We start from the raw sequence: 15049 nt of genomic DNA on the forward strand, positions 1-15049 counted from the left end.
GTGCTGTGCAGTGTATATATACAGGAGGAAAGGTGCTGTGCAGTGTATATATACAGGAGAGGTGCTGTGCAGTGTATATATACAGGAGGAAAGGTGCTGTGCAATGTATATATACAGGGGGAGAGGTGCTGTGCAGTGTATATATACAGGATGAAAGGTGCTGTGCAGTGTATATATACAGGGGGAGAGGTGCTGTGCAGTGTATATATGCAGGAGGAAAGGTGCTGTGCAGTGTATATATGCAGGGTGAGGTGCTGTGCAGTGTATATATACAGGAGGAAAGGTGCTGGGCAGTGTATATATACGAAAAGGTGCTGTGCAGTGTATATATACAGGAGAGGTGCTGTGCAGTGTATATATACAGGAGGAAAGGTGCTGTGCAGTGTATATTTACAGGAGAGGTGATGTGCAGTGTATGTATACAGGAGGAGTGGTACTGTGCAGTGTATATATACAGGACAGGAGGAGTGGTACTGTGCAGTGTATATATAGAGGGGAAAGGTGCTGTGCAGTGTATATATACAGGGGGAGAGGTGCTGTGCAGTGTATATATACAGGAGAGGTGCTGTGCAGTGTATATATACAGGAGGAAAGGTGCTGTGCAGTGTATATATACAGGAGAGGTGCTGTGCAGTGTATATATACAGGAGGAAAGGTGCTGTGCAGTGTATATATACAGGAGAGGTGCTGTGCAGTGTATATATACAGGATGAAAGGTGCTGTGCAGTGTATATATACAGGGGGAGAGGTGCTGTGCAGTGTATATATACAGGAGGAAAGGTGCTGTGCAGTGTATATATACAGGGGGAGAGGTGCTGTGCAGTGTATATATACACAGGAGGAAAGGTGCTGTGCAGTGTATATATACAGGAGGAAAGGTGCTGTGCAGTGTATATATACAGGAGAGGTGCTGTGCAGTGTATATATACAGGAGGAAAGGTGCTGTGCAGTGTATATATACAGGAGAGGTGCTGTGCAGTGTATATATACAGGAGGAAAGGTGCTGTGCAGTGTATATATACAGGGGGAGAGGTGCTGTGCAGTGTCGTGAGCAGGGCGTTGTTGCATCAGAAAATCTTTTGTTTTGAGTTTTTCTATAAAACAAAGACTTTTCTACATAAACAATGTTGTTTGGTTTTGCGACCCCAACAGATCTGTGCTACAAAGTAACAGGCGGCTCAGGCATTAATGAGGGACCTGATGCTGAATCCTTTCCACAAACCCTAATGATCCAATTAGTGCCCCCTCATTAGAAGCTAATTAAAAGCCTCCCTGTCCCGAGCAGTCATGTACAGTATGGGGGGATCCTGCAGCCCACCCCCTGACTGCTCCATACCATACATTGCCCTCTGTTGCGCTCACTATTATCCTGCGCATTTCTCCTTCATCGTTACCCTTGTCACCCTCCACTACAGAGTAGCAGGGCAGCCAATGTCACAGGTCACCCCCTCCCGGACCATAATGGCAGCAGGAATGCCAGCACTGGGCAGAGTCCCTCCAGTCACCAGCCTGGGGCCATGGGGGCCCCAAAGTACAGCCCACAGCTCATTTTTATCCATGGCAGCAGCTCCCTTTCCTCCTGGCATCTGGTTAACCCCATTTATGCAGGTCGGATTGTTATCTTTAAGGTTCAGCAATAACCTTCATACAGATGGGAAGGGGTTAAGCTTCTTCCTACCCCACTGGTGCAGGTTCGGGTGCGGCATGCAGGACTGGCATGCCATGGGTTAATCAGCAGTGGTTGCAGTTGGACTTGTGGCTCATCTGCTGCTGTCTCTCGCTGCCTAAAAATGTGGGTGATGTCTGGAGGAGCTGGTGGGGTGCAGCCTGCAACCGGCAGCCGCCCAGCTCACCCAGAACCCCAGAATACAGGGATACCTGTATATACCTCCGGATCCAGAATCTGCCTGATAAGTTCAGCACTGCAGCCAGCCAGGGGCGGAGAGCAGAGCAGGAGAACGTGCTCTCTCCGCCCACAAAGTCGGTTGGCTGCGTTCTCTTAACCCCTATGTGCCTGCTGCCTTCCTGCACTGAGTGAGTGAGAAGATGCTTGTGCCGGCAGCTGTATCTATGACAGCGTGAGTGGGCCCCCCTCTCTCGCCAGGGCCCCGTCACTTGCCCGGGTGCGCTGGGTGCTGACGCCGGCCCTGGGCGGTAATATTGTTGTTGGTCTTTGTGTAGAGATTTCTTTTCAGTAACAGCGCAGTCATCTGCTGAGGTTCTCCTGTACCCACAATTAGGGTGTGCCACCATAGTTGTAATCAGGGTAAGGGGTTTGGGGCCCACTCCGATGTTTTGTCATCCCTTGAGCTCAATCTCTAGCTACGCCTCTGAGAATATTATATGGTAAAATGAACTGTATCATTCAAAACTACAATTTGTTCTGCAAAATGGCTCCACACTGTGATCCTAAACTTCATCCTCCATTATCCTTTTGCAAATGTTCATGGAAGGGGATGAGATGAATGACATCACACACGTGTGAGCAGATCCTGCCCACAGAACCTGCTGATTGTATACTAGGTTTTCATGTCAAATTTCAGCAGTGTTAAAAAATAGGAAATATCAAAACTTATTATTATTATTTTTCATATTTTACTCAATCAAAAACAAATGATAATATTTAAAAAAAAATTAAACCATTAATACTTTTTTTCAATTGTTGAAAACATTTATTTTAAGGGCAATTTTACAAGCAGCAATGTCCTTGCCTGTAAAGCCCTTTTGATGCAAAGCAATCACAACTGCACGTGTTTGTTTGGAGATAAGTATGGTTAACAGAAGAAGGCAATGATTTCAAGCCCCAGCCCTCTTATAAATGAATCAGTCTGCTCTTATAATTCAAGCAGCATGACAAAGTAATATCAGCTGACTTGTCCTTGTTAACACTTTCTTCTGAGCTTTCTTTAGAAAAGATCACTGAAATGATGTAAGCAGGTCATTGTGTAGTAGGGCTGAAATTCAGTGTAAATTGGATTTTTTTGTTTTTTTATTAAGTCAATTTTCATGGTAAGGAATGACTTTGCAGTGTTTTGCAATTCACCTGATCACTCTTTATAGGAATCTGGAGAGCTACTATTAAAATGAAGCAGCAAAATTTGCATCGGTCTCAAAGCTTTTGGCCGCAACGGTTACACCGTGGTGACAAAGTATTCTTTTTCCCAACATAAATATACTAATTAGCATATAAAATGTCTTTCTGATTGATAGGAAGATGACTGCAAAAAAAAAACCCTACCTAGAGCAAACACTCAGTTTGGTTCCCCTAGGGAACATGCCCCCTTAAAAACACCAAGTTCCTGGGTAACTCTTTTGCTTCCACTGATTCTCAGAATTAAAGGTGGTACTGGGACTTTACAAAAAAACAAAAAATGTATCTAAGCACTACCAGGCAGGTAATTGCAGCTTGCCTGCCTGTTGTGAACGGCGCCGGTCTTTCCTGGCACAGACCGATTACAGACCACTCTTGCTGGAGATTCAGCTGCCTCTGCTAATGCGAAGGGGCCGGACTTCCAAGGTCATTATGATTGACAGCTGGCTCCCCCAGTTAGGCAGCTGTAAATCAGAATGACCTTGGATGTTCCGTCCTGTCAACAGATCAGAGCGGAAAAGAAGCCTCCGCTCTGTAGACATGACGTCAGCAGAGGCTTCTGAATGTGACAAAGGGGCTTCTACACATTTGCTCTTAGAATTGTCAGGGATCCCAAAGATTAGACTACCCACCAATCATAATTGAACGGCACATGCTATCAATTGTTTATATTCTTTTATGAGAGTTTTATAGTTACATTTCTTTTTTTTGCCTTTTTGCTACTTTTTTTTGTTGGACTTGCATCCATTTATCAACAACACTTTAAGTGCTCTAAATATAGAGTAATTAATGGGAACAATAATTCTCTGCATTTTCCAAAAATTGAAATGCATGAATTCATAACAAGTGGTGTCCTTTTTGGCACACAGTAATATTTTTGTTATTTTATGTTCTTTAGAGGTCGACATGCTCCAGGAGTTGGTAGAAATACAATTTCGTTACTTATACATTAACTTTTCATGCTGTTTTCTAGAACTAAACCGCATTGCACATTAATAGTACATTATGTTCTTTATTATAAAACTTTGCAGAATATTTTCTATACATTTGATAAGCAACTTGGTGCAGACATGAAACAATATACAACGTGGACGGTAACGACAATGAAGGGCACAAAATCTTTTTTTTTTTTGCAATATGTTGTTACATGAAGTTCATATACAAAATATACAAAGATATATTAGTAGCGTACAATGTTATTATGGCTCGTGGATTTCGGTTTAGTATTTTGAACTTGACGGCTAATAAAAAAAAATGTATAATTTTCCAATTACCTTAATATTAGAAATGGAAACAATAAATACATGTAAGGCTTCCTTCAGACGTACACTTTCTCATGCATGTGTTCCATCCATGTTTTTCACGGATAGAACACGCACCCATTATAGTCTATGGTGTTGTTCATATGTTCGTTTTTTTATGTTCACTAAAAAAAGTGACGTCCATTTTTGATCCAAGCTAGAGATCAAACTCGCCCATTTAAATGAATGGATCTGTGAAAATTAAAGTAGACTGCGCCGGATGCCATCCATGTGTCATCCTAGTGATTAATGGCCTGGAGAAGATTGACCATTTTATTTTATTTTTGCCTAAAAGAAAATTAGATGCTATCCTGAGGGTAAAAATGATTACAAAGAATGAGGTTCCCCCAGAAAAATTACAAGTATATAATACAAAATTTTAAGACCATATGTCAGTTGTGGATGTGTATGATAATGGCAAAGATGCTATAAAAAAATGACCTATCTATTATCCTAACTAGAGATGAACAAACCCAAACTGCAAAGTTCGGGGTTCGTATTGGACACCTGGTCTCTGATGCTGAATTCCGAACATTGACTGAAGTCCGTCTTAGTGTTCGGCGTTACGGGGTGATAGAGATTCTGCTTCCTTTTGCAGCCCCCTAGCCCTTACTATAATCATTCTACAGCACCAATTAGTCCCCATTGGCTTCTATGGAGCTCAGGTTCAAGTTTGGATACAATTCTGGTACCCAAACCGAACTTTAGACTAAAGTTTGGCCGAACTCGACCATCCGCGGGTCCGCTTATCTCGAATACTACCTTGTGTTTTAGTAAATACTTCTAATAATAAATAATAGATTGTGCAACATCATTTTTTTAAGAACTCTGTGTTGGGCAGTTCTTATGTTATTCCCCTTGGAAATGTATTATTAAATTGACAAATATGTGCTGCTATTGCCCTGGTCGGTGTACACATCGCCACATTGTCCAATTAATTCTACATACCTTCATTATATATATATATATATATATATATATATATATATATATATATATAGATATTTAAATAATGTAGAGGTATATGTATATATGAAGATAGACAGAGTATGAAGATAAGATGTTCAGACCTCACATTTCCAATAAAAGGGAATCTGTCAGTACGATCAATCCTTCTAAGCCGTCTATATGGACATGTAGGTCATAGAAAGGTGAATAAAATGAGACCTTGATATCTGTGATCCGATGTATTATTCCAGAGAAATCCACAATTTTCTTAATATGTAAATGAGCTGTTAAGATCTATGGGCCGGACATAGATCTTCCAGAGAATTTGCCTCCAGAGCTTATAAGATGGTTACCACATGTAATGACTGACAGTCCGCTTTCCTGATCTACATGTTTCACACTGGTAACGACCTTATTCAATTAAAATAAGCTTTGGAGACAGATTCTTGGGAAGATCTATGTCCGGCCCATAGATCTTAACAGCTCATTTACATATTAAGAAAATTGTGGATTTCTCTGGAATAAGACATCGGATCACAAATATCAAGGTGTCATTTTTTTCAACTTTTTATCACCTTCACACCCATATAGATGACTTAGGAGGATCGATCCTACCGACTGATTCCCTTTAATGTCCTAATTTTTCTAACTTTTTGTTAGTTTTTTATTAAAAATGATAAAATATTTCTGCCATTAAAAGAAAACAGCAACAACATTGCCCTAAATTCTACTAAATCCTACCCAATATCATTTTTGATTAAATTGATAGAACATCATTCATTGCTGTTTTGTTATTTTATTTATTTTTTCCTTTTATTGGACTTTTATAATTGTAATCAATGGCAACTATTTAATATCAATTTCATCATTTTTTTTTAATGAAAATGTACTTTTCTCATTAGATTACGAGATGTGCGATCAGGACAGATAAGAATCAAAAGAAACAAACGATGTAATAGTCTAATTATACTAAAGTAAAAAAAACTAATATAGATTACAGATGTCAGGATTTCAATGAGCTGTTAAAAGATGTAATAATATACGTAAAATGTATGTGTAAAAAAAGCCGAATATAAGAATATTCCCGATCCCCAGACCTTGTGGCTTATTGCACAATATTTTTGCGTGTACGACAAATTGAGCAATAGTTACTCTATTCTAAACTAAAAAAAATATTGCCACATGTATTCTTCCCTTTTTTATTCTAACCTTGTCATTTGTGCAAAGATCGTGTATAATCAGAACTATAGATTTGTATTATTTTTGCACTCTTAGTATGATTTTTTGCAAATATGATGAATGATGATATTGTTTTAGAAAAAATACATAATATAAAAAATGTTAAAAAAAATAGACATATACAAATCACAATAACAAAAATATATAAACTTTGATTTTGTCATAGTACCATTAACGATTGACGATATCATGGGTCTGTATAAAAAGGTGCTAGTAAGTAAAAGTAATGCAAAGAAAACGTCGAGGAGCTGCCTGTAGTAACCCATCAAATCACTGTGCTATAAAAATGTCGGTTGCGATCTCTTCTTGCTCATGGCCCTAGGTCTCTTTCGGCGCCATGTAACCTCCCAGAGCTTTCATATGGCACCTCTTAATTTTTACAATACTATCTTATGTCTTCCATTACATTTCATGCCTTCGAGTTTTTTCTTTCCCCAATTTTGTAAGAATTAAAGGGCTTGTCCAGACTAAAAAGGAACCTGTCACCAGTTTTTATCAATATAAAGTAAGGCCGAGATCTTTCAGTGCTTTTTACAGCATTCTGACATGTTATATATGTTCCCAATCCACTCTGTAAGCCACAACAAATAGCTTTTATTATACCCACAGATGGCGCGGTTCGGTCCAATGGGCGTCTACGGTTTTGATCCGGCGCCTCCTCTCTTTCTACGACCGCCGTCCTACTTCCCTGCTGCATGTGGATGACACATCCTACATCATCCACGCAGTGTCCCCATCGCGCTCCTGCACAGGCGCACTTCTCTATGCCCTGCTGATTGCAGAGCACAGTACTGTAGTGCGCAAGCATGGGGAAAGGCCATAGAGCGCCGATGACCCGTCGGTAAAGCCAGCGCATGCGCATTGCAGAGCTTTGCTCTGGCCTCGGCTGGGCAAAGAGAATGCGTCTAAGCAGCAGCGCAATGGAGGATACTGTGTGGATGACGTAGAATGCGTCATCCAGATGAAGCAGGCAAGGAGGACAGCGATCTAAAGAAGAGAGGAGGCACCGGATCAAGATCAGAGATGACCACTGGACTGGACCACACTGTCTTTGAGTATAATAAAAGCTTTTTTTTGCTCTGCAAAGCGGATTGGAGACATATACTGTATATACAGCATTGTAGAATGTTGTAACAGAGGCCCTACTTTATATGGGGAAAACCTGATGACAGGTTCCCTTTAAGCTACAAGTCTACAGTTACTCTATGTGACTGCAGAGTTGTGAATCTTCACATCATATGCACTGTCGCGCTTTGACAATTCTCCGGTGCCGCTGCCGGCAGTGGGCGGTCATGTAACCGCAAGTATGCATTTTGCATACTTCCAGCCACATTCCGACTAGACTGTATCCAGCCTTGCCCAATACACTTGCATTGAGCGAGGTTGCACACAACTAGTCGACACATGACCGCATTTTTACAAATAATACAAATATTTATGATCACGCGTCCACCGCTATGACTTAAGACCGGACAACCCATTTAAGGTATGTTTCATCGGTTGTTGGATTATGTAGTGTTCTCCCTTACAATAATTTCTCTTTTTGTTGACTAACTACTAATATAATGCAATTTGATGGTCCATACAGAGCCATATGGATACCTAGTATCAAGCGGCAAGGACTCTCCATACATGTACCTACTAGTGTTGAGCGAATATACTCGTTACTCGAGATTTCCCGAGCACGCTCGGGGGTCCTCTGAGTATTTTTAGTGCTCGGAGATTTAGTTTTTCTTGCCGCAGCTGAATGATTTACATCTGTTAGCCAGCATAAGTACATGTGGAGGTTGCCTGGTTGCTAGGGAATCCCCACATGTAATCAAGCTGTCTAGTAGCTGTAAATCATTCAGCTGAGGCGATGAAAACTAAATCTCTGAGCACTAAAAAATACTAGGAGGACCCCCTAGCGTGCTCGAGAAATCTCATGTAATGAATATATTCACTCATCACTAGTGCCTACACATGGCTTTGTAGCTACTGGGGCAGGTTGCAGGGATACCAGCTGAACTTGTGCCCTCGTGCCTCAGAGACCCAAAAGACCCCTTTCTACATAAGAAGACATCTTTTCTTATACGTAGTACCTTGTAGACGGTGGTTCCCTTACAGATTTAGTATTGTGGTCCATAAACTTTAAGAGTTGCCTGGGGTTCTTCTATGTGAATGTGAACTAACTCCTCAAATTTTTTTGTTTCCACTGTTAAAAAAAGCAAACAAACAAAAAAAAAACAGGACAACAAGCTGGTAACTGAAGATCTACAATGTGCACATAGGGTGAAATAGATAACTCTGATTTCCTTCCGAGTGCAAAAATGCTCTTGATTGTACTCATTGATTGACGATGCAACTCAAAACTATTCTGAGAGTTGTCAGGTTATTTTCCACAGTTTTCGTTACATTTTTAAAGGAAGTCAGGACGGTATGCAGAAATTGTGACTCACTGAAGGAACATACAGATCTTTACCAGAAAATAGCGTGATTCATATTATATGTATTAATGTAGAACAAAAATATAAAACCCTAAATTAATTTATGAGACTTTTTATTCAAGGGGCTCACCATTTTAAAATGTTATTGTACCATAAAACAAAAAGTCTGTTACTCACCCTCCTCTGGTCCAGCGCTGCCTCTTGGCTGCGGCTCCGGTCTTTGTTGATTGACTGCAACCAATCACTAAGCACATTAATTCCAAATATGCCAAGCCCAGCGATTGACTGCAGTGCTGTAGTCATTATATCACTGCTACAGCTGATCAACAAAGACTGGAGCAGCATCAGAGAGGCAGCACTAGACCAGTGGAGGGTGAGGAACATCTATTTGTTATTTTAGACCTCTGAGGATCTTCTCAACCGAATGTGGATGCATTGTATAGTACCATGCATTTCACCAGTGAAAGCTATAGGATCTGAAGAAGTTGCCGTCCTAAAATATGGGGTTCAAGGGCCACGTCCCAGATTAGGGATACAGATGTCATAATCTTATAGAATATTGATCGTCTCCCTTTGCTATCCATATGATATATGGTTTGTACCGTCCAGAATCTATAGGCATTTGATTAGGTGGTACCAGGTAGATATATGGTAACTGATAGCGTATGGTTACAATGTTGATACAATGTAGATATTTTTATGACCTCAATATATTTTTCGGTATAAGCATAGTATAACATGTAAGCAAATGTAGTAAAAGTTACAATGTGAACGCATTAAACATATAAGTAAAAAAAAATCTAGAGATAGCACAGTATAGCCCGTCAGTCACAGACAGACGAAAGGCTTGGCTTGTCCCTTAATTATCCCTCCCATTCATACTTCTTTTCGGTAGACGGTCCAGCCGTCTCCGTACCATTATATTCCCTAAATTGGACTGTAAATATAGTGCTGAGTGTGTAAAAAAACAAACAAAAAAAAACTTAATTGATACATGTAGGGAACTGGCCCTGGGGTAAAAGTCTTGGGCTTCTAACCAACCATCATATACAAATATGAGACAGGTTAAAAAGTTACAGATGGTATACCTAAACTTCAACCCATCTAAGAGTTCATGCAGATGTCCGTGGATCTCGGTCTGATTACGGACCACAATTCGAGGACTTTCCACAGGTCTCCTGACCCGAGCGTGACAGTCTCATTGAAATGTATGAAGTTGCTACACCTTGGTCGGGAAACTCGAGTCCATTCCATTGCATTGGGTTCAGTGATTGGACCAAGATCCATAGACGTCTGCATGAGCCCTTACTCAGAAGCGGTGTTCCTTTCTGACCTTGGTTTAAAATTTCGGTTGGTCAGTCCACCCCTGTCTGTAGCTCGATTTGTAATTGGTAGCCATCACTCTGCTTTAAAGACAGAGTCCATTTTGGATTCAGGGACAAAAAAAGTGATGATTGCTAAAGTCTTTTGAACAACCTAGATATACGTAGCCACCATGCTACAAATGTGCAACTATTTTGCTACAATGGAAACACTAGTCCAACCTTAGATGGGCTTATAAAAAGCTTAATGGACCAATGCCACGCTGGTAATATTGGCGCACATTGACCAGTTTTTGGTTTCACGCCCAAAAATGGCTGACTTAGTTGACTTTGGACATCTGATGAAAGGTCTTCGAAACGTTGTTCTTATGGTCTTCTCCAGATGTGTTTGCATAAAACTGCTATTCATCTATAATATATTGCACTTAGCTCTTAATATATTTTATAACAGCAGTTTTTGAGTTTTGTTTTGTTGTGGCTCTAAGGATGTGTCTCCAAAATTGATAGGAAGCTTGCTTAGGATTTATCAAGCCTTGAGTAGATCTTACTGCTTGATGATATTTTTGGTCTTCACAGACACATTGAAGTCTGATATTATTGCATAGATATCTATTCCATTTATGGTGCCATGATCCATAGTTAGGTCCTTGCTGTTGATATGTTCTACAGGAAGCTTTCCTCTATGTCGTGCACTTGCTCAGCTTGTTGGATATCACTCTGGGTTTCGCTCTCCAGCTCTTGATTCGGCTGCTCCAGAGGACTGTCACAGGAAATTGTAGAAGATGTGTTGCCTTCTTGCAGTGTAGAGCTGAATATTAAAAACATATAACTTACATTAGACCTCTGTTTCCAAAATACCTTTTATAATGTATTTGTCATGAATATTAAAGGGGTCCGCTCACTTACGCATCACCACATCGTCAGATATCTGCCTGGTTGCTTGTGTGATCTACGGGTATTGCACACCTGCCATATTTTAATAAATAGGACAAGTGCATGGTACCTGCCTCTGGCTTCCATAACTGGGCAGATATATGTACACATGACATCTTTGGCCTAGCTTAACTCCTAATCACGTTACTCCTATAAATTGGTTGTCCAGCTGAAAAAAAGTATTTTATTGTATTTAAAGGAGTTGTCCGGCCTTAGACTACAAGTCTGCAGTCACACTATCTAACTGAGACTAATAGCCTAGACAAGAGTTAAGGCCCCGTCTCACATAGCGAGATCGCTAGCGAGATCGCTGCTGAGTCACAAGTTTTGTGACGCAACAGCGACCTCAGTAGCGATCTCGCTATGTGTGACACGTACCAGCGATCAGGCCCCTGCTGCGAGATCGCTGGTCGTGTCGGAATGGCCTGGACCTTTTTTTGGTCGTTGAGGTCCCGCTGACATCGCTGAATCGGTGTGTGTGACCCGGATTCAGCGATGTCTTCACTGGTAACCAGGGTAAACATCGGGTTACTAAGCGCAGGGCCGCGCTTAGTAACCCGATGTTTACCCTGGTTACCAGCGTAAATGTAAAAAAAAAAAAACAGTACATACTCACCATCTGATGTCCGTCAGGTCCCTTGCCATCTGCTTCCTGCTCTGACTGAGATCCGGCCGTACAGTGAGAGCGCAGCACAGCAGTGACGTCACCGCTGCGCTCTGCTCTCACTGTACGGCCGGATCTCAGTCAGAGCAGGAAGCAGACGGCAAGGGACCTGACGGACATCAGATGGTGAGTATGTACTGTTTGTTTTTTTTGGTAACCAGGGTAAACATCGGGTTACTAAGCGCGGCCCTGCGCTTAGTAACCCGATGTTTACCCTGGTTACCCGGGTGCTGCAGGGGGACTTCGGCATCGTTGAAGACAGTTTCAACGATGCCGAAGTCATTCCCCTGATCGTTGGTCGCTGGAGAGAGCTGTCTGTGTGACAGCTCCCCAGCGACCACACAGCGACTTACCAACGATCACGGCCAGGTCGTATCGCTGGTCGTGATCGTTGGTAAATCGCTATGTGTGCCGGGGCCTTAACTGCAGACTTGTAAATGCTCACATTGCACGCACTGTGTGCTGTAATAATTCTCATTTCCTGGCGCTGCGAGAGGAGTGTACGTGTCCGCAGATATGTGATTTGTATACATGCAGTCACATGCCGACTAGACAGCTGTGGCCTCACTCAATGCAAGTGTATGGAGCGAGACTGAAAACTGTCTAGTAGGACTGTGACTGGACATACTGATTGTAAATCACATACTTGCGGCTACTTGACAGCCCACTTACGGCATCGGCACCAGAAAATTCCCACAACGCACAAACTGGCCGATGTGAGGATTCACAAGTCTGCAATCACATATCCAACAAGACTGCAGTCACTCTAAGGCCGGACAACCCTTTTACATTCCAAATAGATAAAACATACATAATTTATTAAAAAAGCTGCCCGTATGACAAGATGGGGTCAAATGAAATCAGGAGGTGGATCGGCAAAGACCTAGGAATGGTGATGTTGTGTCAACTTCAGGGTGATATTTCATTTGAAATTATTAGTAATTTTTAAAAGGGAACCTGTTACCTGAATTTGGCGGGTCCTTTTTTTGGTCATGTGGGTGGTGTTTTCGGGTCTTTTATTAACCCCTTTTTTTCACGCTGGCCGCACGCTGGTCGCGAAATTGACTTGCCGTTGATTCGCTTTCCTCCCTAGTTAACACGTGCGCAAAGCAATCTTGCCTTGCGCACGCGCAGTATGCTTTGCCCAACTGCTGGCAAAGCCGAAAACCATTAGTGCGCAGGCGCCGGCGCACTATGTCCCGGAAGTATTTCGCTGTGTTCTGGGACATACCTGAACAAACCCTTTAATGTTTGATGATATGGTACCACCCTTTTCTGTGGCATTGTAATAGGATAAAGTGAGCCTTGGCCAAACAGTGTTAGAATAAAAAATAGACGTTTGGATTGTTAATGCAGAAGTAGGGATCGCCAATAATGGCTATATGTACTTTGTTAGATAATGAATGAAGATTGCATTGTTCAAATGGAATCTCTCAAAAGAAAATAATATACAGTACAGACCAAAAGTTTGGACACACCTTCTCATTTAAAGATTTTTCTGTATTTTCATAACTGAAAAATGTACATTCACACTGAAGGCATCAAAACTATGAATTAACACGTGGAATTATATACTTAACAAAAAAGTGTGAAACAACTGAAAATATGTCTTATATTCTAGGTTCTTCAAAGTAGCCACCTTTTGCTTTCATGACTGCTTTGCACACTCTTGGCATTCTCTTGATGAGCTTCAAGAGGTAGTCACCGGAAATGGTCTTCCAACAATCTTGAGATCAGAGATGCTTAGCACTTGTTGGCCCTTTTGCCTTCACTCTGCGGTCCAGCTCACCCCAAACCATCTCGATTGGGTTCAGGTCTCATGACTGTGGAGGCCAGGTCATCTGGCATAGCACCCCATCACTCTCCTTTTGGTCAAATAGCCCTTACACAGCCTGAAGGTGTGTTTGGGGTCATTGTCCTGTTGAAAAATAAACGATGGTCCAACTAATCGCAAACCGGATGGAATAGCATGCCGCTGCAAGATGCTGTGGTAGCCATGCTGGTTCAGTATGCCTTCAATTTTGAATAAATTCCCAACAGTGTCACCAGCAAAGCACCCCCACACCATCACACCTCCTCCTCCATGCTTCTCCTCCAGTTGTTGTAGAGATGTGTCTGCTGCTAGAACTCTGTGTGGCATTGACCTGGTCTCTAATCTGAGCTGCTGTTAACCTGCGATTTCTGAGGCTTGTGACTCGGATACACTGATCCTCAGAAGCAGAAGTGACTCTTGGTCTTCCTTTCCTGGGGCGGTCCTCATGTGAGCCAATTTCTTTGTAGCGCTTGATGGTTTTTGCCACTGCACTTGGGGACACTTTTGAAGTTTTCCCAATTTTTTGGACTGACTGACCTTCATTTCTTAAAGTAATGATGGCCACTCGTTTTTCTTTACTTAGCTGCATTTTTCTTGCCATAATACAAATTCTAACAGTCTATTCAGTAGGACTATCAGCTGTGTATCCACCAGACTTCTGCACAACACAACTGATGGTCCCAACCCCATTTATAAGGCAAGAAATCCCACTTATTAAACCTGACAGGGCACACCTGTGAAGTGAAAACCATTCCTGGTGACTACCTCTTGAAGCTCATCAAGAGAATGCCAAGAGTGTGCAAATCAGTCATCAAAGCAAAAGGTGGCTACTTTGAAGAACCTAGAATATAAGACATAATTTCAGTTGTTTCACACTTTTTTGTTAAGTATATAATTCTACATGTGTTAATTCATAGTTTTGATGCCTTCAGTGTGAATGTACAATTTTCATAGTCATGAAAATACAGAAAAATCTTTAAATGAGAAGGTGTGTCCAAACTTTTGGTCTGTACTGTAATTTGAGTTTTTTATTATATATAAGTTTTATACAGTAGACTGACATTTCCAGATTTCTATAGTACACTTGTGAGCTTTGCTGTGTAGCCTGGGACAAAATGAGCAGCAACTCATCATTAGAGGATGAAGGATTTAATAATAAATGTCAGCTCTAATGTACTGATGGGCACCTAACTAAGGTAAGATAGTAACAATAACAACACTATGCACACAGATAAATATGGCGTTGCTTTTGTTCTCTCCTCTGTCATCCCTTCAGTCTGTGTGTGAAGGAGCTGTATTTTCTGTTTTCTCT

At 41.4% G+C, this 15049-nt stretch overlaps 1 protein-coding gene across 1 annotated transcript in view; it reads right to left on the reverse strand.

The window, feature by feature from the left end:
• Positions 1–2724: 2724 nt before the first annotated feature.
• PDGFRB (platelet derived growth factor receptor beta) overlaps positions 2725–15049 on the reverse strand; it is a 127445-nt gene continuing 115120 nt past the window's right edge. Inside the window, exon 23 of the mRNA XM_077266313.1 lies at positions 2725–11135. Within this exon, the coding sequence (XP_077122428.1) occupies positions 10991–11135 (145 nt within the window). The 3' untranslated portion in view covers positions 2725–10990. The remainder of the gene's footprint in view (positions 11136–15049) is intronic.

The sequence above is a fragment of the Ranitomeya variabilis genome, chromosome 5 (genome assembly GCF_051348905.1).
Source record: "Ranitomeya variabilis isolate aRanVar5 chromosome 5, aRanVar5.hap1, whole genome shotgun sequence".
In the NCBI taxonomy this organism is placed as follows: domain Eukaryota; kingdom Metazoa; phylum Chordata; class Amphibia; order Anura; family Dendrobatidae; genus Ranitomeya; species Ranitomeya variabilis.